Here is a 22521-nt window from a genome sequence, read left to right on the forward strand (position 1 = left end):
GGTCGTGTAGATCAGCCATCTTCCGATTCTAGCATACAGTTACACCAGGGCTCGGACGACTTCCCTATCGTATCCCCTCAGTATCACGGTTCTGGTGGCGACGCGGCACGGCATCGTGTAATTGTCATCAATGAAGATCTCGTATTATCGACTACCTGAATTGCCGCAGGTGACAGACGTGGGTTTGCTGAAGTTGCGATTGAGGCTAGATCAGCCCCAGCTGGCACGGCTGGGTCGGTCGACACCTTGTCGACTTCAGTCATCGCTTCTGTAACGTGGACAAACCTGCTTCTGAAACGCGGAGAGGCGAATCCCGTACAGACGAGCAAGCATCCTGCCTTCTCTGCCGTCCATCCCGTCTGCGCGACTGATCGTGTGGTCCGATCGTACGCAAACCTAAGACTAGCTTTTCGTCTGCGATGACGTTCGGGCGGACGACGTCAGACTGTCGGAGTCTTTCGTTCGCCCACATGCCTCGGACGTGAATAATCTGAACCTTCCGCAAGTCACCGTCGGCGAGCCCGTTCTCCTGCGCTGCCAAGTTGGACTAAGCTTTCCATCTGTTTTTCGGTTTTTGAGATGAATTGCGACCGATACCGACAGAGTGGCGCCTGTCTTGGGTTACTTGACAAGAGAAGCAATTTCAGAGCCACGACAACATGGCGGAATATCGACGCAGAGCACCACTCTTTGTTTCATGCACGCTCGGCAGATGATCACGCTGCGGGAAAGCCTCCCGCTGTTGCGAATGTTCGGGTCTGGGGGTTATAACCGCAGCCACTTAAGGATATGCGTGCGCGCCCTTGCAACGTGGAAGATGCCGCCCCGCGGAGCCCATCCCACAAAGTCAACTCGGTACCGGAGGTTGGTATTCGAGCGACCGGGGTTTCAAATGGCTGTCGCTTCTTCCTTTTCCCGCTCCGCTCTTCGCACCCGGCGCTCTACTCGCTCAACGCGGCCCTCCACATCGGCGACGAACTCGGAAACGCCCAGAACGCCTTGTTGATACCAGCTCTTCAGAACCTCTTCGCTACGTGCGCGGAGTTCGGCCATTTCGGCTTCTTGGGCGATCTGGGTGGCTTCGATGCCGCGCATCCTCGGGACGAGAGAGGCGAGGGCGGCGCTCTGCGAAGGCTCCGGGATGGGACAGTCGTTGACGGAGGTCAGGGACGAGGCCGTGGACGGGAAAGAGGCGGCGGATGCGAGGACGGTGGCCTGGACTGCTTCGGGACCGAGTTGAATGGGAGGCTCGGACGGCGGTGGGGGTTGGAAGAGGGTCGGATGGGAGTTGTCTGGCGGAGGTGAGTTAAATGCATCGCACTAGAAGAGCAGTCTTTTTGCAAAACATACAGATCTTCATGAGTTCGCCATAGACACGGATGTGAGAGAGGAGGTGGTTGAATCGCCTCTCGATATCATCCAAGCCATCGACGGCGGAGTCGGTGTGCTGGGACGTCGGGGCAGCGGTCGGGCCATACAGTAGGTGCTCGATGCGAAGCAGACGCGATTCCAGGAGAGATATGGTGGAAAGGGTCGTGTTGTCCAAGGAGGAGTCCATCTCGATCATATGGCGCGTGATGTCGCGTATCAAGATGGGTTCGATTTGGTCGTTCGCGGGGTGGTGTTTTGGTGTGGACAGGTGACTGCACTGCGTGTGGTTGGGGAGCAAGGACGACACCGGGTTATCGCGAAGATAAGAGCTCCCTAGCGTAGGTAACTTTCTGACGAGGGATTGTCGCAGCTCGACGGGAATGTTTGTGTTGCTTGGAAATGCCCGATTTCAATCGTGGTCTGCTGGTACGGGCGATGTTTGTGAGTGGCTGAAGCTCCAGACAGCGCAAGGTACGAATACGGCAGAGACCTAAGGTACCTACGAAGTAGAGCCCGTTCATTCAGGCGGCGGCAGGTGATGTGTGGCTTGTGACCCCCCTTCCATTCCACTGGACCGGGCTTGACCTCATTTTCCCCTGGCCTTCGAGCCGGGTTGGGGGTGGTTGCTTCCGAACGGCGCCAAGGCGAGATTGACTAAGTGTCATATTCCGGGGAGCGCTAAGATTGGTGCCCTTGTAAGGTACCTAAGGGCCCCCATTTCTTTTTTAACAGGCGGGCTGGCGGACGGTCGGAAAGTGCGTCGTTGCCTCGTGGCCTTTCTGCCGCTGTAGCGGGTTTTGTCGCAATGCCTGGCGGCGCAGCCAAATGCGACACCTAAGCGCTGCGAGAAGTAGGTACGTAAGAAGACAAGTTTCCCGTTTGGAAGGATCCGTCTTTTTACCTAACCATTAACCAAAATCAACGACATTTTGGAGGTTGCCAAGTCAGGTTCCATTCATGTTGACTTGAGCGGAGGTTACGGATACCTTACCTACGGCCTGCTGTTGCACCCTGACCTGATTTCCTTTGGCTGTATGTAACCTGCCCTGTCAACTGTCCATAATTAATACCTTTAAATCCTCGTTTATTCAGCGGGAACCCCACGGGACGCTGACGCCCACGCAACCTTTCCCGTCTGCTGTCAAAAGTCAATCTTTGCCAGTTCAGCCAACTTTTGGTCTGCCGGCCGGATAGTTGCGAACCAGCGAAAGAGTCAGACTTCCCGGTCGCTGACTTGCCTTTGCAACTGTCGCAGACAGAAGGTCCAGCTACAGCTCCGGCGACGGCGACGACGCCTCCAAAGTCTGTCGGTTCGCCGCCGTCCTTGACCTCCAGAACTCGACTCGCTCACACCTCACAAACGTATCGCCGTCCTGGACTAAGTCATCTGGTATCAGCTACACACATCCTGCGTCGCTCGCCGGTCCGTCCGCCCATCCATCCACTTGTCGCGACGTCGAATTCCTCCTACTCATTACTCGGTTGCTGCACCCCGACTTGCCCTGCGAGGTATGTCCTGGTAGGGCGGCCCCAGACATTTCGAGAGAATTGCGAGAAAGCACGTCACAGCTGCCTATCCAAGTACCCTCCACCACGAGACGCACCCTCACGTCACGCCTCGCCTTCCTCTCTTTTTTCCTTCTCCGCTCTCTCTCCGATTGAGCGAAGCATCTGCACTCAGAGGGAAAAAACCAGACGCCGGGAACCCGAGCAACAACCGCATTCTCCCATTTAAAACTTACATTTCCCGTACGACTGCTGGGTCGACAATCACAAGCAAAGAAAGAAAACCGCGAAACGTTTTGGCCATTTGTCACTGGGGGCTATTACTACTACTGCGACTGCCTGATTACCGTGGAGTGGCCAGCTTCTTTATCTAATCTCTACCCGTATCCGACTTCCTTTTTTGGTCTACGGCACCTGAACTTCGAATTCCATCTGGACAGAATTCCGCCCTGCCGATTTATGTGCGACCGTCTCCTGCCTACTCAGCCGCACCCGCACCCGCACCGCAGCACGAGCGACGACGCATTCTGGCGACGACGATCGACTCGAACCGACGACCCCGAACACCGGCGCGCAGTACTATGACGAATTACTCGAGTATCTCTGATGGAAACGCAAGCTCAATTGCGTCTGGAAGCTCCGGCGAAATGTCACGGTACGCCGAACCCCACCTTGCGCATGTCAGACCCAGCGAGGGGAAACGGACAGGACAGGACGAGGCCTACACCAGAGAAAAGAGACGTTTGCTGACGATGGTATCCCGACGCGCAGATCACGCCGAAGAAGTGGAAAGGAGGGCGGAGGCCAGGCCTCGACGATAAGCAGTGTCATCAACCTGCTGAATACCAGTACGTGCCCGTCGCATACCAAAGCCCGCGGAGATCACACGCCCGGTCCCGCGTGCGGGGGTGAAGGCAAGAAAACAAGACTGACAGGAGGCCGTGAACAGTTGTCGGCGCGGGGACGTTGGCGATGCCCTCGGTGGTGTCGCATATGGGAATAATGCTCGGTGTGTTTCTAATAGTCTGGTCCGGCGTCACCGCCGCCTTCGGCCTCTACCTGCAGTCTCGCTGCGCCCGGTACCTCGACCGCGGATCCTCCTCCTTCTTTGCGATATCCAAGATCACGTACCCGAACGCCGCCATCATCTTCGATACCGCCATTGCGATAAAGTGCTTCGGCGTGGGCGTCTCTTACATGATCATCATCGGCGACCTGATGCCCAAGGTCTGCCTGGGGTTGTTCAGTGGCTTGGCGGAGACGAGGCCGTATCTCGGCGAGAGGAACTTTTACATCACGCTCTTCATGCTGATCATTATCCCGCTGAGTTTCCTCAAGCGCCTGGATTCTCTCAAGTATACCAGCATCGTTGCGCTGGTATCCATCGGGTACTTGATTGTTTTGGTGGTCTATCACTTTGCCGACAGTCCCCTCAAGGACACGAGCGGCATCCGCGTGGTCCAGCCTGAAAGCACCGTGGCAGTCCTCAGTACTTTGCCGGTTGTGGTTTTTGCGTATACTTGTCACCAGAACGTAGGTTGCACGAAGGACAACGAGTTGGAGTTTCGCTAACACAGCCCAGATGTTCTCTATTCTCAATGAAATCAAGGACAACTCGCCCGGCAGTGTCATCGGCGTTGTTGGTTCCAGCATCGGTTCCGCCGCCAGCATCTACATCCTCGTAGCCATCACCGGCTACCTGACCTTTGGCAACGCCGTCACGGGCAACATTGTGCAAATGTGTAAGTGATCGCGTGCTCACGCCCTGACTCGGGAAACCTGGTTTCTGACGTATTTAGACTCTGCGACTGTCGCGTCTTACATCGGCCAACTGGCCATCGTGGTCCTTGTCACATTCTCGGTCCCCTTGCAGGTTCACCCCTGCCGCGCCTCCATCGATGCCATCCTCAAGTGGCGTCCCAACCGGTCCTCCAACAACCGCTCCAACTCTCCCGGCGGCCGGCCTCTGCTGCCGTCGTCGGCTTCCATCCGGTCGGACCATGGATCTACTTCGTCCATGAGCGACGTCCGCTTCGCCATCCTCACCAGCGCCATTCTCATTTTGTCTTACGTCACCGCCCTGTCGGTCCACAGCCTCGAAAGAGTCCTCGCCTACGTCGGAAGCACCGGCTCAACCAGCATCAGCTTCATCCTCCCGGGCCTGTTCTACTACAAGATCAGCGACCCAGACAGCGTCCACCAGCAGCGTCTGCATAAGGAGGACGACGACGCTGATATCCCGTCAGACGAGGAAGATGAGGCCACCATGATCAACAGCATTGCCAGCCTGGGCAGCGCGGCCAGTGTCGTCGTCAACCCCCGCAAGTGGAACCGCAAGTGGCGCTGGGACCTCGAGCACATCGAGCAGGACCTCCTCCGCAAGCTCGCGCTCGCGCTGGCCATCTACGGCCTGTGCGTCATGGTTGTGTGCCTCATCATGAACATTGTTTTCCACGCATCGCATTGATACACACCTCGATTTTATCCTTTCGCAGCACAAGAACTTTAGAGGAAGAGTTGTTTGGATGATGCTATAGGAATGCGTGTTATTTTTGATCCACGGCCGCTTGGGATAGACATTACGGCGGGGTAAATGTCCTACGGGAACCTCGCCGGGCATTCATGGAGTTGGGCGGGTTCGATTGCTTATTTCTTTTGTCCGTTTCCACAAGGGGTTCTTTCTCCCCCTCCACCTGACCGCTTACTATCAGCGAGACGGTTGCATCGTGGGCGTTGAGTTGTGTTTCTTCATTCCGTTTGTCTAATTCACTTCTGCCGCGTCTCGTTTTGAAAGAGATAATTCTAGGATAAGTGTAGGGTCACGGAGGTGAGCCCGGATAGCGTAGCATAAAACGGCTTCAATGGAGTTGACTTTTTTGGTCTTTTCATGAATACTCCTGATATTGTACAATTCGATGTGACGTATCCCACACGAAGCCTGACATGGCATCTCAAAGGTGATCCCAAGTCGAAGTTCGGCGATAACCCTTCGCCACTTGCTTTACAGACGACCCTCCTTCATCGTCTGATGGTCCTCCAGATTTTCAATGCAGACTTTTCGCCTCGGCTTTGTCTGGATGGATTCCGAGCACGACTTGATCCAGCCCGCGACTCGGGACGATGCTCATTCGCCCTTTTGTGATAATGTACAACCGCCGCTGGACCTTAGTTTCTTCCCGGCTTCAAGTGCTATGGAGGGATGCGTGCTTTTATGATGACTTGGGCGCGGGTGTCTTGTTCTTGAGGGACTTGGCGGCGGTCGCGGTGTTGAGGGCGCCGTCTGCTCTGTATTTCGGCTCGAGGATTCCGACCTGTTGTGTTGTCAGCTTCTTCATTCCCCCTCATCGTCGAGCTGGGCTCTCTGCTCCTGTCCATCTGCGGTCTCGGGTCCACGACAGCCATTCAACGACGTCTAGCCAGAGCTTCACAACACTCCTCCTGTAACAGCTCTACATGCCTGACTGGGGCGTAGTCCGGAGATCCACAGGACAGAGTCGAGGAGACAGGGGGACGGTCGTACCATTGACAGCAACCTCCAGACGGTCTCGGTCGGTTGCGCGCCCACACCGATCCAGTACCGCGCGCGCAGCGAGTCGAGACGGATGTCCTTGTGCGGCTTGGTCGTGGCGTCGTAGGGGTCTTGTTTGGGGACGGGGTCGTAGGTGCCGATGACCTCGATGGGCTTGCTGTTGCGGGCGGTTCTGCGCGAAAGGGAGGGGGGATGTTAGCTTCCGCGTGCGTGGGGAGAGCCTCGAGGCAATTGAACATGACGAGACGAATGCTTCATTTCATGCCAGATTGGAGTGAATTGCGCCGAGATGCGGAGGTGGATGGGGCATGTCGTACCTGGCTTGCGAAACGACGATGTTGTAGAAGGGCTGGTTGACTCGCCCGAAGCGTGCGAGTCTTATCCGGACGACCATGGTGATTGATCTTATGTGGGTAATGTATATATATCGTCTTCGTCGTCGGGATCGTGCGGTTTCTTTCTTCGGCCGTCGTCAGTCGTTTCCGTTGTCGTTCGGTCGCGATGGAGCTGCGGCTGGCGTGATGCAGCCTCAATTCACCCAAGAGCCCGGAGCGTGGGAATTTTTGGACCGGAGGCTCGAGATGTTCCGGCGCCGATTGGGTCCTCCAGACCTCCTGGTAGGTCGCGCCCGCGGGCCCGGACGGGAGCCCCCCCTCCATCATCCAGCAACGCTGGGGCCCTCCCCGAGAAAGGCATGGTCCCGTCGGTTCGGATAAGCGTCCAGGGATGTGGTTGCTAAAATATGCTGGAATTCCCAGCACACCAGCTTTTTTTTTTACCGGGACCCCGGGAAGAGCGCGAAACTGGCGGTGGGTGGCGTTTTGGCGGGGATGTTCCCTGGGAATCGGTAAGGTGGGACGAGTCCGAGTCGACGGATGTCTCCTCATTCCCCCTACCCTTTCCTCCCTTTCCTTTCCGCTCTTGAGTCCTTTTTTTTTTTCCTTGGGCCGGTGCGTGCTTGTGCTTTGGTGTTGCGCTTCTCGGTCTTACCGGCATCGGACTGTTTTGAACTCTCGCTCCAAAACCCGGTCACCCCTTCCCGTCTGATCTGCCCTGTTCCCCGGTTACCCGGGTCTTGGGAAGCTCGCTGAAGAAAATGGCCCATCAATTCTGGGCCACCGTCAGCGATACCCCGCCGCCGAGCCAGGCACCGGCCACGGCTGGAACACAACCGGGCACTTCGCCGATGACCACGGCCGACGCAGTGACCACACCGGCACATCCGGCCGGCGCACTACTACGCCCCGGAAGCGCAACGGCTCCGGAGAACGCCGCGGCTGTCGCCGTCGCCGAGTACCCCGACTATGGCGATGACGACGAGGAAGAAGAAGACGCCACGGTCGCCATCATCAGGGATGCCCCCAGCGCGCACATGCACTCCAGCATGTTGAACTACCGCCGCGAGAACGGACGCACGTATCACAAGCTCTCTGACGGGAAATACCCCTTCCCCAACGACGCCCTGGAGCAGGAGAGGCTGGACATCATCAACCACCTCTGGATGCTCACCTTTGACGGCGCCTACTGCCTGTGTCCGAAGAACGAGGGCGCGAAGAGGGTGTTGGACATGGGCACGGGGACGGGCGTGTGGGCGCTGGATTACGCGGACGAGTTCCCGGACGCCACCGTGGTCGGCGTCGACCTCAGCGCGATCCAGCCGATCTACGTCCCGTCCAACTGCCACTTCGAGGTGGGCGACCTGGAGCAGGAGTGGCCGTGGGAGGAGCCGTTCGACTTCATCTTCGCGCGGAACATGATCGGGTGCTTCGCGGACTGGAAGGAGATCATCACGCAGGCGTACGAGAACCTGGAGCCGGGGGGATACCTGGAGATCCACGACTCCGAGTACCCGATCAAGTGCGACGACGGGACGCTGACGGAGGAGATGCCGCTGAGCAAGTGGACGCGGATGATCCGGGACGCGTGCGAGAAGCTGGGGCGGTCGCTGGCCATCACGCGCACGTTCGCCGACATGATGGAGGAGGTCGGGTTCGAGGGCGTCGTGAGCCGGAAGCTCAAGTTCCCCGCGAGCCCCTGGCCGGACGACCCGAAGCTGAAGGAGATGGGGCTGTGGGTGCAGGCGTCGCTGCTGCCCGGGCTGGAGGGCATGAGCCTGGCGCTGTTTACGAGGGTGTTGGAGTGGAGCAAGGCCGAGACGATTGTGTTTTGCTCGCATGTGAGGCAGGACGTGAAGAACTTGGGCTTGCATGGGTATTGGGACGGGTATGCGATATATGGGAGGAAACCGCTGAGTGCGAGCGGCGTAGGGAGTTGACGATGTGGGATGGTTTGGTGGGCGGTTTTGTGTCTTTTTTAGCGAGCATATCCAAGTAGATCCAAGCATCTTGTCAGTCTTGATCTGGGGAGCACATGTAGGAGCACGATCGCAACGACATGGCTCAAATCTTGAAACTAAGCACTGTTCTCGTCCGTATGTGAGCTGCCTAGCATCAGTAGCTACTTTTCGAAGAGTGGATATCTCAAATACAGCCCTAATATCTGCAAAGGTCCGGAAGTCAAAGAGATATCAGAGTTCAGATTGAGAGCAGTTAAATCAGCAATATCAGTGAAGTTGACATAACACAAGAAGAACAGATGTGGTAATGAGGTCTACATAACACAGGAACCAAAACAACTAACGGGTCAGATAAGTCCGAATGTTTTCCCTGCTTGTCACAGTGACCCCTCTGGATATGAAAGTTGATCGGGAATTTCGCTTCAACCAGATCATACGTAGACTCCCTTGAGTTACGCTGAGCCAAGCCTACCTCGCCGTAAAACATGTCGAGATTGGTACGAAATTCCTATTTGGGCATGTGGGTCTCCGCCGAAGACCGGCTCGCTGACCGGGAAGCCCGCTTGTTGTACTCCGGCATGCGGGGAAGCCTTATCAGTCGCCTGCGGGGTCGGATGCACCGCGCCTGAGCGACGCTTTTCAAGCACCCTGCATCGTAGTACGATCCGCAAGTTGCAAGAAACAGCGTCAGGCATCATCAGATCGAATCGCAATTGGCCTCGCGATGGCTAAACGATTGACGCGAAACCCGGGACTGCCTGCGGATCAGCCTACGGCGTCGTACTGGCAGCAACCACTGCACAGTCAACTCGCCGGCATCCAGTCGAGTTCCCTCCCTGAAGAACGGGATGTAGTGATCATCGGTTCCGGCATCACCGCATGCAGCGTCGCGCGCGAGCTTCTGAACGCTGGCCAGGGCATGAAGCTTACCGTTCTCGAAGCCCGCGAGATCTGCTCAGGAGCCACGGGTCGCAACGGCGGGCGCATCAACTGCATGGCCGTTTTGGACTTTGAAAAGTACTGCCGGAAATTCGGTAGACAGGCAGCCATCAAAATCGTCCGCTTCGAGCTTGCTCACTTTGACGAGCTCATGGCGGCGGCAACTGAGCTTGGGCCCGAGGAGTTCGAGAGGTCCGAAATTAGAGAAGTTGGGACTTGCGCCGCTGTCTTTGACGACGAGAAGCTGGCAGATCTTCAACGGATGCTGATTAATTTCGAGGCCGCTTTCCCAGATCTCAGGGGTCGCTGGAGAATTGCGGGAGCGCAGGAGGTTCAAGAGGTACGGTACAGCTGATGAGTGAGTAGCTGAAATGGGAATGAACCGTTGACATATCGATAGACCTTCAAAATCCCTCAGGCCAAGGGTGCTCTGATCGGGCGCGCTGGAGCAGCGTGGCCGTATCGCCTTATCACAAGCATCTGGTCAAGGCTATTATCCGAGCACGGTGAGAACATCACGATCGAGGCAAACACTCCAGCGACGCATATTCGGAGGGTCAATGCCCCCGACTGGCATCCGTATGTTATTAGCACCCCTCGCGGGCGGATTTGCAGTCGACATGTCGTACATTGCACAGAAGGTCATGTCGGCCACTTGGTTACCGGTCTTTGGGGCATCGTCGTTCCCCGGAGGGGCCAGATGTCGACTCAAATCCCTAGCCATGGCTTTCCATCAACAGGATGGCTCTTATTCGTGGAGCTTCTACTTCTCCCAAGGCTTCGACTACCTTACACAGAACGCACGATCTGGAGAGTTGTTTGTGGGAGGCGGCGATATTGGAGGAGAACAAGCGTTGATGGAGCCTCTCGGTGAGGCGTCGGATGCGGAAGAATCCATCACCGCCAAGGCGCACCTTGCAGGTGTTGTCGGGGTCGTTTTCGGGAAAGAAAACACGGGAGATCCGCCGGTCATGCGGTCTTCTTGGACAGGCATCATGGCCAACACGTTGGACGGCGTGCCACTGGTGGGTATGCTCCCTTCTGGTACGGTTGATCGACGCGCCGGCGACACCAAAGCTGCAGAATGGATCAGTGCTGGCTACGGTGGTTATGGCATGGTTAATGCATGGCTGTGTGGCCGAGCCGTCGCGCAGATGCTTATGGGCAAGGGCGTGAGCGAGTGGTTTCCAGACGAGTATGTCATCACCCGGGAGAGAATGCGGAGGCTGCGGGAAACGTTGGAGAAGATCTCTGGCTCAGAGATGCACCTTAAGGCCTTAATGTAGTGTTGGCTGTCGTTTCGGTAACAAACACACTGCGTATGTGTACTTTGCCGTTGTTTCTTCTGCAATCATCTTACGGCCAACACCAGACGGGGTTCCTCTTCGACTAGTAATACATTTGAGTTTGCATAATACTTCCCAAGTAATCCGTCTGTTCCATCCGGTAAGAGTCAGACTCCACAAAAGACGTTGATGTAGTGTCGCTGTCTGCGTTGAAAACAAAGTTGTTTCCATGATCTCCGGTCTTATTCGATCTATCATCTGTCCATGTTGGCCACTTAGGGGCGTTTGGTACTGCCTCATGTTAGTTGAAGTCTTTTTCTGGAGTCAAGCACCGAAACCGGGCTGTTTACATACCTCCATGACCGTTAGGGTCCAGATCTGACACGAAAGACGCCCACGATCTGCTCATGAGTCGGGATGCTGTTGCGAACTGGGTCATATTGGCCGTCTCGGCGTCGAGGTTATCGAAAATGAAGTTCAGATCCATCGAGTGATGTGACCCAAGGCGAGGCGTTGTGCTTGGAGGCAATAAGTTGACACGCGCTGAGTATGCTTCTAGACCAGCGGCAGCCCACGCCTTCAACGTCAAGCGTCGCGAGGTGGTTTCGACGACGTCTGTGTGGAACAGAACGCCTCGCTTCCACTGTGAACCATGGGTCTGCACGTCTTCCGCGGAAGGGGTGTATCCTTGAGGGAGCCCTGTGCTGTTCTTGGGGTAGAGACTCTCGATCTTGGAAACGGTTGGCTCATCTGGTCCGCCGGCTGCAACAAGTGCTCTGAAGTCTGCGTCTGTATCGATGGCTCCTCCAAACATAAACACAGTCGCCTCATCCGACGTAGTCGAATACATGATGGGCACATGCACGAAGTGGCCCTTCTCGAGGGACGACGTGGGTCCATCTTGGAGGAAATCACCATCGATCTGCGTGAGCCAAGGTCCGAGGCCGGTCCCTAAGAAAACAGGTGTGCTGCTGACGTTCAACGCGGCCGAGAGAGACTCAACGGGGAGTTTCCTGAGACATTCCAAAGGGCTCGCGTCGTCGGCACAACCAGTTGTCTCCGTCATGTTTCGGTACAGATCTTCGGTGTAAGCCGCCGGGTCCTTGATGTTGTACGGCCACTTCTCGGCCATACCGCCGCTCTGCATGATCGCTCCGCGAAACAGACCGTCGTCTCTTCCCCCGTAAGCTATCAGCTGCTTTCCCACAGATAACCCTCCGGCGCTCTGGCCGAAGATCGTGACTTTACGAGGGTCGCCGCCGAAGAATCCGATGTTTTCTTGAATCCAGCGAAGAGCAAGTCTCTGATCTCGCAGGCCGTTGTTGGCACTTCCGTTGGCTTTGAGCTCATCGGAACCCCATAGGAAGCCAAATGCCGACAGTCGATAATTGATCGAGACGGCGATGAGAGGCTTTTGAGCTGCCGAAGCCTGGCGCACGAAGTTTGTCAGGTTGGTTTCTCTGGATGAGCCGGCGTATAGACCGCCCCTGCTTTTGGTCTCAGCGACTGCATACGTGAATTGTGCGAGAGTCATGGTACTTACCCGTGGATCCAGACTGCGACAGGAAGCGGTTCCGTTGCATTCAGACCACTCGGGCAAATGATATTGAGTGACAAGCAATCCTCGGACATTGGGTGACTAGGAGGTGCCTAAGTCAGTGGTAAGCGCAGCTCTCGAGATGCATTGGTAGGCTCATACTGTGTATTGCATGCAAATATCTGAATACTCAGTTGCAGGCCGGGTTGCGGGCCATGTAGCATTCAGACTTTCAGGCGCTCTGAAACGCAAGTCTCCAACGGGAGCTTGAGCGTACGGAATCCCGAGAAAGACATCTTGCTGGTAGGCTGAAAGATGCGAGCCTTCATAAGTGCCGTTCAGAGTCTTGGCTGTTGGTCCCGCGTTCGCATACTGGGCCACGGCCAAGAGCAGGGTGGCCGAAAGCCCGGAGTTGAAACCGAACATTTTCACCAGTGGAGCGTGAGACCTTCAACTTGCGCGATTCAAACCTAATAGACAATTGGCTCTTGAGCATGGTTAAAAAGGGGGACATTCTTGACATTTCCTTCGCTTGTCTTTATCCGCTCAGGTTGATATTGTGACAGTTAGCCGACAGTTGTGGCAATTGCCGATGATAACGACTCAGGAGGTCAGCGATAAGGCACAACTTGCCGCGATACGACGCGACGCTGACCATCATTCTTATTCCAACCTGAAGGGCTCTGCTGCGACGTTCATGTAGTCGATTTGTGAGTGTATGCTGAGAAAATTAGAAACCGAGTATCGACGGGCCATTGATGTTGTGACTGCAGTCATGCCGAGAGCCGGGCTTGGTGAACCTTTCCCCAGGACTAGGCCGGTTGCTGGTTCATGTACCTTAAGTGCTTAAACAACTCGCCCCTCAACTTAGCTTCCGAATGAAACAAAGCCTTGGATGATATGTGTCCCGCCACCAGTGAGAATGAAAACGGGTTTAGATGCTATCATGGCCATCTACGGTTAAGGTTGTCTAAATCTACTACATGATGTTTTTCTCGGACGATCAGAAAAGACTCGTGAAATCAGAGAGTGGGGATTTCAGGATGCTGATCCTAACTTTAGAGCAATTGAAAGCAACTCCTCAGCGCATTGCCAAGTCGTTTGACTGCTTCGTCAACCTTTTCCAAAGGCGCAGCAGCGAAAGTGACCCTGAAGAAGATGTCTTGGCAGCTAATGTCATCGGCAGCGTTGAACCAGCTACCACGAGCAACGAGAGCCCCATGTTCAATTGTTTGCTGCCAAATTTCTTCCTCAATCTTCGAAGCAGACTTGACCGAGGCATCTGGATGTTTATCCCAACTGACTCGCAGCCACAACTGTAATTATTAGTACACAATTCGCTGTCACCAGGGAAAAGTTCTTGATATACTCACAAACATTCCTGCTTCAGCTGGTTCCCACGAAACGATGTCTTTAGGCAGGTGCTGCTCGCAAGAGCAAATCATGAAATCTCTTCGCTTCGTGTACTCTCTCCGAAGGTGCAACAGCCATTCAAGGTATCCAGCGTGGCCCCAGAACTCATCCAAAAGTTTGAACAACGCCAGCTGGCTGAAACCGCTTGGCCCTTGTGTTGACACGTCGGCGTGTCCTTTGTACCGGTCGACAATGGCTTGGGGCGCCGTAATCCAGCCTACGCGGGATCCCGGACTGATGACTTTGCTGAACGAGTCCATTCGCATAACTCGGCCATCCACATCGATGCTGAGATAGGACGGAACGATCATCTTCAGTAAGTCTGCCGGTGCCGGTGCCGCTGTCGAACTGGTACTGCAATTCTTGCTCGGTGGGACGTAAGGGTCCATCTGGATGAAGTAGTATGGGTCATCTTCCAAGATAATCAGGTCATGCTTCTGCGCCACGCGGTAAATGGCTTTGCGGCGTTCAAGGCTTTGTGTTGAGCCGGTGGGGTTCTGACCAGTCGGAACCAAGTAGAGCAAGAAAGGTTTCTCTGCACCTCGCTCTGCTTCATCCCAGTTGTCCAGTACTTCCATCAATCGATCTGGCAATAGTCCCTCTCTGTCCATCTCAACACCAAAGAACTTGACGCCCATAGGCAAAGCAGTCTCTACTGCCGATGCAAACGTGTAGGAGTCGGACAGAACAAGGTCTCCTTGCTTTGTCAGCATTCTAAAAGCCATATCCAAGGCAGATGTATTGCCAATGGTCATGGTGCATTGCCAGTCCAAGTATGGCGGATCGTGGACGAGCTCCGTGTGCTCCGTAATCCAGCGCAGAAGCTGTGCAGATCCGCTTCCCTGGCCATAGTTCAGAGCCACGGAGACGTCGAAGACGCTTCGACCTTCTGCAATATCATTCTTTCCTGCCTGGTGGGCTTCTCTGGAGCTTGAGCTCGCTGGTTTGCGTGCCGTGCTCGGGACGAATCCCGGGGTGAATGAGATGGTGTCGAAGGGGAAGAATTCGCTGAGTGGAAGTCCACCTCCAAGAGAGATAAGATCTGGCTTCTGTAGGTGCTTGATGGCTGATTTCAACGAAGAGCCTTTTCTTTTCGATGACTCGGAGCTTAAGCGGTCTGGGACGTTAAGAAGATTACTGATTAGTGTTTCGTCCAAGCTCATGTCTGAGTTACGTTGATCAACCCCGACAAGTAGAATCAGGCAATGACTTACGGCTCCAATCTTTCGCTAAAGGCTTGCGTTCGTGAGTCTTCGTCTTGAAATCTTCGCTGCTACATGGTGCTGCCACTCCCCATTGCGCAGGGTGCACCTGACGACGATTGGGCTGAAGGTTAGGGGCACTGCCCTCCGCAAAGGAGTCAGTAGATGAATCGATGTAATCGCCCATGGTAGTGTGAATTGCTTTGACTTTCAGACCCTGATTCAAACAGAAGATATTCGTACAGTATTTATCACTTGAAGAAGGCCGCACATCTCATGGGCTTTGCTGAATCCATCCTGAGTCATCTCGGAGAGGAACGTCCCAGAATCGGACAATACCAGATCCTCAAGCTTATCAAACAGAACAAACCGGTTACCCATTGTGGATTCTATCCACCGTATATGGCACACTTGCTCTGTTACTCTGTCTGAAAACAGCTCCCTTCGACGATGTCGGGCGGTGTTGGTGTCAAAGGCAGGGCGCCTTAGACAGATGAAGCGGGGCGGCGGAGCGATCTCGGGGTAAAGTGGAGTCAAACTCCGGCGCTCAGGTTTTATCGGAGTAATCCACCAGAATGTCACTGTTTCTTCTCCGAATCAACGTCTACCGAACAACCCGTCACAGAAAGCCAGACGCAATCGATAAGCATAAGTCGATTCTGGCTCGAGAATATGAGCGTGAGGCTCGCGGCTTGTGAGCCCTGTCGGAGGTCCAAGCTAGCCTGTGGCCATGAGAGGCCGAGTTGTACACGGTGCAGAGACCGGGGACGGGGCGATGCTTGTACTTACAGGTCTCGTCCACTTCGGAGAAGATTCCATGTCCCAAAGTCGCTCAGTGAAGATCCGGTGTAAGTATTGGCTCTTACGATTGCTTCTATAGGCCAAGAACTAAAGTGAGTAATGGTTTAGAGAACTTAGTCCGACGGAGACCCCCGCCGAAGCCATCAACGTAGCTACCTCGACTCATTCTCTTGCTGCTGCGTCGCCTGTTGAATCGGCGTCGAATGCTTCAGCACAGCCCTACCGATACCCAAATCCCGGTTACCTTGGGATTTCGAGCCACTCAACCTTGTTCGACCAGGTGTTTTCTGGGGAAGATGGCTCGCAGTTTCAACCAGATGCCGCCCAGCAAAACAACTCAGCGCCTCCTGTCGACCTCATCAGTAACCAGGTCATCATGGACAGAGCCATGCATGCATTATCTCGTCTTGAGCGAATGGACGTATCAAAGGTGACACCCTTGGTCCGATCCTGGCTCGGAAGAGGCGTAAATCTACCTTTGGCAGGTCCGATCGTCTCGGAATGTTTGTGGTCAGTCGAAAACTGGAGGGAACTTTTGGCCCCAGTTGCTGGAGTCCGAGGGTCCAATGCTGCAGAAACTGCAAGTGCCAGTTTCGTCACCGCGTTGTTGGAGAACACACTAAAACCGCTGGTCATGAGCGGCGACTTAAGCAAAGATGAGTTTCTTGCTGCAATGGTCAAGCGGAATCTCAGGTGGGAGACACTTGGTATCTTCTTCGCCGCTGCAGCGAGAGCGGCATACGATACTCCATACTTTCCCCCACTTTACGCAACAAACGAGCAACGCCGAAGACTTGGTCAAGCATTAACATACATGTGTGACTGCTGTCTAGAAACTTGCTTAGGTCTTGATTGCTTGAACGATCTTCAGCTTGTTCTCCAGTATGAGAACTTCATAGTGCACTCACAGCTGGACGGAGATCAGAGTAAGTACACATATCTTCCAACAAAACAAAGATTCTTCAAGCTAACGTGTATGTGAAGGCTACCACCATTCATGGCGGAAGATTGGGGACCTTGCTAGCTCTTTATTTGCGTTGGGCTACAACGAAATCATTGATGAGAGCAACCCAAATGTTCCTAATTTCGTGGTTGAGTTGCGCAAGGCCTGCTTTGCTCGAATATACACCGCCGATAAGAGTTTGGCGGTATTCCTGGGACGACCTCCACGAATAGTCAAAGACTACTGTCACTTTCAAATACCCAGCGTACAAGACGGATGGATAAACGATCAAACCGAACAACATATACAAAGCCTAGCCCGTGACACAAACGGTGAACCATCTCGACATATGGAACCAATCAACTACACAGCAGATACGCGTTGTACGGCTCTATCTGCACGGATGAAGGAAGATGTCCTCCAGCTCCTGAGAAGGAAAAATACCATGGATATCTCAAATGACATCAGGTGAGCAACCTGCTGAGTAACACACACTATTTATTGAGTCGAGAAATTGCTGACCGTGTAAGTCAACTTCGTAAACGAGTTGAACAGCTGTGGCAAGACCTCCCATCGTCTTTTAAACTCACAACCAGCGTCAGGGAGTGCCAAAATATCCCATTTCATAGAGACTTCCTGGCTGGGACTAGGCTTGACCACCTTCACATTCTTTTCCTCTTGGGTATTGCCTCACAGACGCCTATATCGGAGCCTAACGATGACCTACTAATGGTGGCAACGGAAATGCTCTCAATTGTGGTGGAAGTTATCATACTTCGCGATCAACTGGTGAACTCAGGGTCGTGTTTAATTTGGAAGGTATGTCAAGACGCTCTTTATCACCTGGACATGTGTTCAGTGCTCAATTCACATTCTAATCGTATACCTGTGCTAGGTCGCTCAATACGGTCTCCCTGCAGCTGGCGTCATTTCGCTTGGTCTTCTGAAAATAAACTCGTCAGCTGTTCTCCTAAATTCACGATCCAAAATGATTCAAGACCTCAGCGTTCTCGTGGCTGAGATCAAGACCGGAGCATGGATCCAAGCTGGCGAACCAAACTTTGCTCTGTTCTCACGAGCAACGCGAACCATTGAGACTTTGCTTGATTCATTGCTAGCAGCAAAACCCACGACAGGACCAGGAAATGGGTCTGCCGCTGCAGCAGAAGAGATGTGGGAACCGTATGTAAACAATCAGTTATGGGACTTTGAGATGGAATTTTGGGCAAATCTTGCAGAGCATCCAACCCTCCTTGGGTAAAATCTACATGCACTAAATACGAGTACTGCTAATAGGGCTCTAACAGCTTCAAGCCTCATCGCTCCCCACAACGTGTCGCATCCCTAAAATGCCAGAGAGCGAAGTCGCGCTCGCGTCGTATTACCCATGTATGTCCGTTCTGTTCAGCGTTTCTCCTGTACAGTTGTTGTTCCGTCGTCATCCTCTCTCGATCTCTCCATCTTCTCGGGAAGCGCTTCGCCGACGATGGTGGATGTGTCCAAGAGATGTACTGGGTACATCTCTTCTCCTGTGAAAAAGCCCTCCGTGTGTCTCATGAACTCTCTGGTTTTAGGTTGATCGTTCCATTCCGGAGGGTAGATCTGAACCGGCCACACTTTGCAACTCGCATAGTATAACAAACCAGCCGTGATTGACGAGAGTAGAAACCCCATGTTGTAAATACGCACGGCGGCGGTTCCTATTGAGCCGGGATGCAAGTTGCCCGAAACCCCTGGCACGACCAACACGACAGCCGCTGCCCAAGACCCAAAGGCACGCAGGTTGAACCCATGAAAGTAGTAGTATGGAGATTCAGGTTTCGTTGAGTAGAGCGAAGGGACGTGCAGGTTGCCATTGCGAATGAGCCAGTAGTCGACACTGTATGCGGTCAATTCAATCGTTTCAAGAATACGATAAACAAGAATTAGGCACAGGGCGTTGAACTCACATCATGCAAGCCACAATAGGGCAGATGAAGCATAGATAGGACCCCAGAAATGTGAGAAACGAGGCAGCCGAGTATGTGAGCTTCCATGGTACTAGAACGTCATTGAATCAGCGTCTTACCGGTTGATGGACTTTCACCTGCATGTGGACTTACCGCAAACCCATACCAACAAAAAGCACAGGATCTGGCCACGGACAATGGTGAAGTATCTGGGGAAAAGCCCTGCCAAGTCACTGCCCACTGGTATGGAGTTGCTACTCAGGTTGGTGGCGAAAGTTGCAAACGCCTGCGAAATAGAAAGGTCAAATCAATATCCAAAGCTTTCTAGCAGATCCCGCGCGAAAATACGGAGAGCGTTTTACCTGAATGCCCGCAGCAAGAAATATTAGTGTTCTCGCTTCAGGGCCCCAGTAATTGTCAAGAACACTTGAATAAAAGTCCCAGAGATTCCAGTAAGCCTTTCTGAAGTCAGTCACTGAATAAGAGCGATGATGCTACCACTCACCTCGCCGAACTGCTTGTACCCTGCTGCCGTTATGACCATGCCTAAAAATGTCACCAAGGGCTTGCTGATTACTAGACCGACTGGCATTGGAATAGTCTGGCTGGGACGACTTCCGTAGCGAGACAGATCGGCAATATTGACCAATGGCGGGATAACGTTGGACACGATAGTATTTAATGCCTTCATGAATGACCATCCCAGAGCTGCACCAGTTGCTGCTTCTGATGTACTAAGGCCTTGGAAATCAGCCCCGTGGCTGGAGACCTATCTGCTGTAAGCTGATGTACGTACGTGCTTGTGGGGGTCTTCTTAGTTCTAACCAGAGCCCATATCATGGTCGCGATCAAACCAATCGGAGCCAAAACTGATTTGATGCGAAACACGATGTTTATCCTGCTAGGGTGAATGAAAGCGAATGGCAACTGAAGTAACCATAGAATTCCGAACGCCAACAGATTCGCAGAGGTGATCCCAGCACTTGATGGCAGGCCTGTGTGATAAGAGATGTGTGAGCTGAGTTGCCCATGGGCTGTAGATATTCAGAACCCACGATTTGGAATATCGGTCCATCTGTGACCAAACACACATCTTAGCATGACTGCCATGAACTGACTGGCATACAGGGTCTGAATTGCGGTATAAAGCACCGCAACAACCTGTGTCAATGGTATTAGGCTCTGGCAGTATGCTCCAGAAGACACATTGCACCGTTTCACTTACACCCCGAATGCCTATGTACGCAAGTGATCCATAGATTCCAGCAGAAGACCTAATGATGGTGGGAAACCCAACGTGATACCTGAAATCAATCGGTCATTTGATATGGATGAAGGAAGTTTGCCTTTCAGGCTGCCTAACTTACCAAGTTGCGCCGCGTGAGTTGAGATAAAGAAGAATGGCAACAATAACAGAAACAACAACTACCAAATTTTTGTTAACGCCGTGCACCTTTAAGATTTCAGTCATGACAAATATTTTACTTACTAGATGCGATCAAGATGGTCCACCAGTTCAGTCCAATGGCGTAGAGGCTGGCGCCCACGTTGTAAGTGGTAGGGGAGAAGGCGATGCTGAATTGGAAGGCGAAGAAAGACCAAGAGTTCCAGGTACGCTGTTCTGGAGGTGTTGGGTCAAGATCAATGTTCGACCACCGGCCAAACTTGCCTTGGGTTGACTCTGGCCGAGGATTGTTGAGTCTGATTGTTTTCGCAAATTCCCGGGGTTTCCAACGGGTCTGTTCTGCGCTGCCACATGCCTGCCCAGACATAGTCGTCGATTTTAGTTAAAGATTTCTCAAGCTGATGAGCAATGGCAGCCTTTGTATGACTGTATGGGAAGGTGTCAGGACGGCATCAATGAAGATTAGGGTGCTACAAGATCAAAATAGTTTGATTGAGATAGTTCATGGCTCGCAGTACAATGGAGTCTCTTATCATCGTGGCCTATCTTCAGTAATACGAAGCCGCCTATGCCCGGAGGCATCATAAGTATCCGCCACGGAGCATATCAGTCCCCACCCAAGGACGCATGTTCTCCAGGCGATTGAAAGATGTCGGGCGATAAGCATCTGGCGCCGCCGAAGATAGGCCAGTCTCATCGGGATTTGATCGGAGTGCATTTCTCGCGATTTGATTGGATCGCGAGAATCCCAATGCGGGGAAATCGGTCGGATCAGCCGACGACGTGCGACCAGTTCTTGAGCTCATTCACACAAGCCTCTCCTAAGAGTAACGTGATTCCCAATCACTCTTGACCATCAATAATCACTGTTACTGACAACCAATTACTTTGTCTGTCTCAACTCAATCAATCATGTCTCGAAAAGTCCGGCTTGGAATCCTAACGCCGTCCTCCAATACAAGCCTCGAGCCACTCACTCAAGCCATCGTCGCGTCTTTGCCCAATGTCTCGGTTCACTTCTCGAGATTCCGCGTGCTCAAAATAAGTCTAGACAGCGACGGACTCAATCAGTTCCAGAACGAAAGCATCGTCGCAGCCGCTCAACTCTTGGCTGACGCCGAGGTGGACATGATCGGCTGGAGCGGCACGTCATCCGGATGGTTGGGATTCGAAGCTGACGAGAAGCTGTGCGCCGACATCACCGCCGCGACGGGGATTCCGGCTACTACTTCGGTTCTGGCCCTCAACAAGGCTGTCCATGAGTTCGGTATCAAGGAGCTCGGTCTTGTTACGCCGTACACAGATGACGTACAGGAGGCTATCATTCAGACATACTCTACCATTGGCGTTGACTGCACGAAAGAGAGCCATCTGCGAATTTTCAAAAACTCTACTTTCGCAGCTGTGGAAGAGTCTACTCTTGATGGCATGGTGGACGACGTGGTGGCCAAAAGAGTTCAGGGCGTCACAACGTTCTGCACCAATCTTAGAGCTGCACAACGGGTAGCTCATTGGGAAGAGAAGCACGGAATACCCGTTTTTGACACGGTTGCTACGGTTATTTGGGAGATGCTGCGAGCTTGTAAGATTGACATGTCTCCACTGGAACCTTGGGGCCAGCTCTTCTCCAACCAATGAACATAAAGCGCGTCGCAGATGGTGTAAAAATACATGTTTATTTCAATCCAACTTTCTGACTGGATCATAGTATCGTTGTGATATCGTATGCAGGTATGACATGTGTGCGTTAGAAAGATCTCCGCCTACTTGAAAGGGGTTGTCATCGTGTCCCACGTTATAATGTTCTGTGCTATGCCTTGTCTCTTTCTGAATGCCTGCAGGGATGAGAACCTCACCTTATTTTCCATATACCCAATTATAGATAGCTTCTCTACTACTCATGCATCACGAAGATCTTCAAGGACTCATGTTGTTACCCGTCCCTACGGAGCACCGCGCCGACATGAGTCGCACGGGCGGCTGTCACCGTGTTATCTACGTTGATAGACCGCGTATCTTTTTGTACCAGTACCGGCAGTATTGGTCTACTATGAGTATCATGATCATGTCAATGTATTTGACGGGGATTAGACATTCGGCATTTCATGTAAGGCGACTTGATGTCGGTATCCAAATCTGATGACCCAAAGTTCGACCTGCCTGCTTGTCATAGCATACAGCACTGGTTTTACTAGATACTCAATGTGAACTTACAATTTATGTTCTCCCACTTACTTGATATATGTATACGCGCGGCAGCTCAACTTCCCGCCGCCTGTGACAGAGCAAGCTCCGAATACCCCTCATTTTGTGCTCCCCCAGCCATTGCTAAACCTGTCGATCT

The 22521-nt window shown here is 53.3% G+C and overlaps 9 protein-coding genes across 9 annotated transcripts; 4 read left to right on the forward strand and 5 right to left on the reverse strand.

Annotated features, from left to right (window-relative positions):
- Positions 1 to 888: 888 nt before the first annotated feature.
- Positions 889 to 1567, reverse strand: CkaCkLH20_07435 (nuclear distribution protein; the record flags this gene model as incomplete). The annotated part of the gene is made up of 2 exons (XM_038890152.1): positions 889 to 1292; positions 1351 to 1567. The coding sequence occupies 2 exons, from the start codon at positions 1565 to 1567 to the stop codon at positions 889 to 891; spliced, it is 621 nt and encodes a 206-aa protein (XP_038744630.1).
- A 2312-nt stretch (positions 1568 to 3879) lies between these two features.
- Positions 3880 to 5344, forward strand: CkaCkLH20_07436 (transmembrane amino acid transporter; the record flags this gene model as incomplete). The annotated part of the gene is made up of 3 exons (XM_038890153.1): positions 3880 to 4410; positions 4460 to 4619; positions 4677 to 5344. 3 exons carry the CDS (start codon positions 3880 to 3882, stop codon positions 5342 to 5344), a joined length of 1359 nt encoding a protein of 452 aa, XP_038744631.1.
- Positions 5345 to 6086: 742 nt separating this feature from the next.
- CkaCkLH20_07437 (mitochondrial ribosomal protein s16) lies at positions 6087 to 6800 on the reverse strand (the record flags this gene model as incomplete). Its single annotated transcript, XM_038890154.1, has 3 exons — positions 6087 to 6188; positions 6398 to 6578; positions 6724 to 6800. 3 exons carry the CDS (start codon positions 6798 to 6800, stop codon positions 6087 to 6089), a joined length of 360 nt encoding a protein of 119 aa, XP_038744632.1.
- Positions 6801 to 7502: 702 nt separating this feature from the next.
- CkaCkLH20_07438 (methyltransferase domain-containing protein) lies at positions 7503 to 8681 on the forward strand (the record flags this gene model as incomplete). Its single annotated transcript, XM_038890155.1, has 1 exon — positions 7503 to 8681. The coding sequence occupies one exon, from the start codon at positions 7503 to 7505 to the stop codon at positions 8679 to 8681; it is 1179 nt and encodes a 392-aa protein (XP_038744633.1).
- Positions 8682 to 9426: 745 nt separating this feature from the next.
- On the forward strand, positions 9427 to 10927 carry CkaCkLH20_07439 (putative FAD dependent oxidoreductase; the record flags this gene model as incomplete). Its single annotated transcript, XM_038890156.1, has 3 exons — positions 9427 to 9981; positions 10042 to 10220; positions 10402 to 10927. The coding sequence occupies 3 exons, from the start codon at positions 9427 to 9429 to the stop codon at positions 10925 to 10927; spliced, it is 1260 nt and encodes a 419-aa protein (XP_038744634.1).
- A 346-nt stretch (positions 10928 to 11273) lies between these two features.
- Positions 11274 to 12890, reverse strand: CkaCkLH20_07440 (carboxylesterase family protein; the record flags this gene model as incomplete). The annotated part of the gene is made up of 3 exons (XM_038890157.1): positions 11274 to 12414; positions 12471 to 12577; positions 12627 to 12890. The coding sequence occupies 3 exons, from the start codon at positions 12888 to 12890 to the stop codon at positions 11274 to 11276; spliced, it is 1512 nt and encodes a 503-aa protein (XP_038744635.1).
- Positions 12891 to 13522: 632 nt separating this feature from the next.
- On the reverse strand, positions 13523 to 15266 carry CkaCkLH20_07441 (aromatic amino acid aminotransferase; the record flags this gene model as incomplete). Its single annotated transcript, XM_038890158.1, has 3 exons — positions 13523 to 13780; positions 13838 to 14994; positions 15092 to 15266. 3 exons carry the CDS (start codon positions 15264 to 15266, stop codon positions 13523 to 13525), a joined length of 1590 nt encoding a protein of 529 aa, XP_038744636.1.
- Positions 15267 to 18227: 2961 nt separating this feature from the next.
- On the reverse strand, positions 18228 to 20544 carry CkaCkLH20_07442 (allantoin transport; the record flags this gene model as incomplete). The annotated part of the gene is made up of 10 exons (XM_038890159.1): positions 18228 to 18702; positions 18773 to 18863; positions 18926 to 19058; positions 19135 to 19230; positions 19278 to 19506; positions 19569 to 19767; positions 19828 to 19933; positions 19998 to 20076; positions 20140 to 20197; positions 20262 to 20544. 10 exons carry the CDS (start codon positions 20542 to 20544, stop codon positions 18228 to 18230), a joined length of 1749 nt encoding a protein of 582 aa, XP_038744637.1.
- A 545-nt stretch (positions 20545 to 21089) lies between these two features.
- On the forward strand, positions 21090 to 21815 carry CkaCkLH20_07443 (uncharacterized protein; the record flags this gene model as incomplete). The annotated part of the gene is made up of 1 exon (XM_038890160.1): positions 21090 to 21815. The coding sequence occupies one exon, from the start codon at positions 21090 to 21092 to the stop codon at positions 21813 to 21815; it is 726 nt and encodes a 241-aa protein (XP_038744638.1).
- Between the last annotated feature and the right edge of the window lie 706 nt (positions 21816 to 22521).

The sequence above is a fragment of the Colletotrichum karsti genome (assembly GCF_011947395.1).
Source record: "Colletotrichum karsti strain CkLH20 chromosome Unknown Scaffold23, whole genome shotgun sequence".
Taxonomy (NCBI): Eukaryota; Fungi; Ascomycota; class Sordariomycetes; order Glomerellales; family Glomerellaceae; genus Colletotrichum; species Colletotrichum karsti.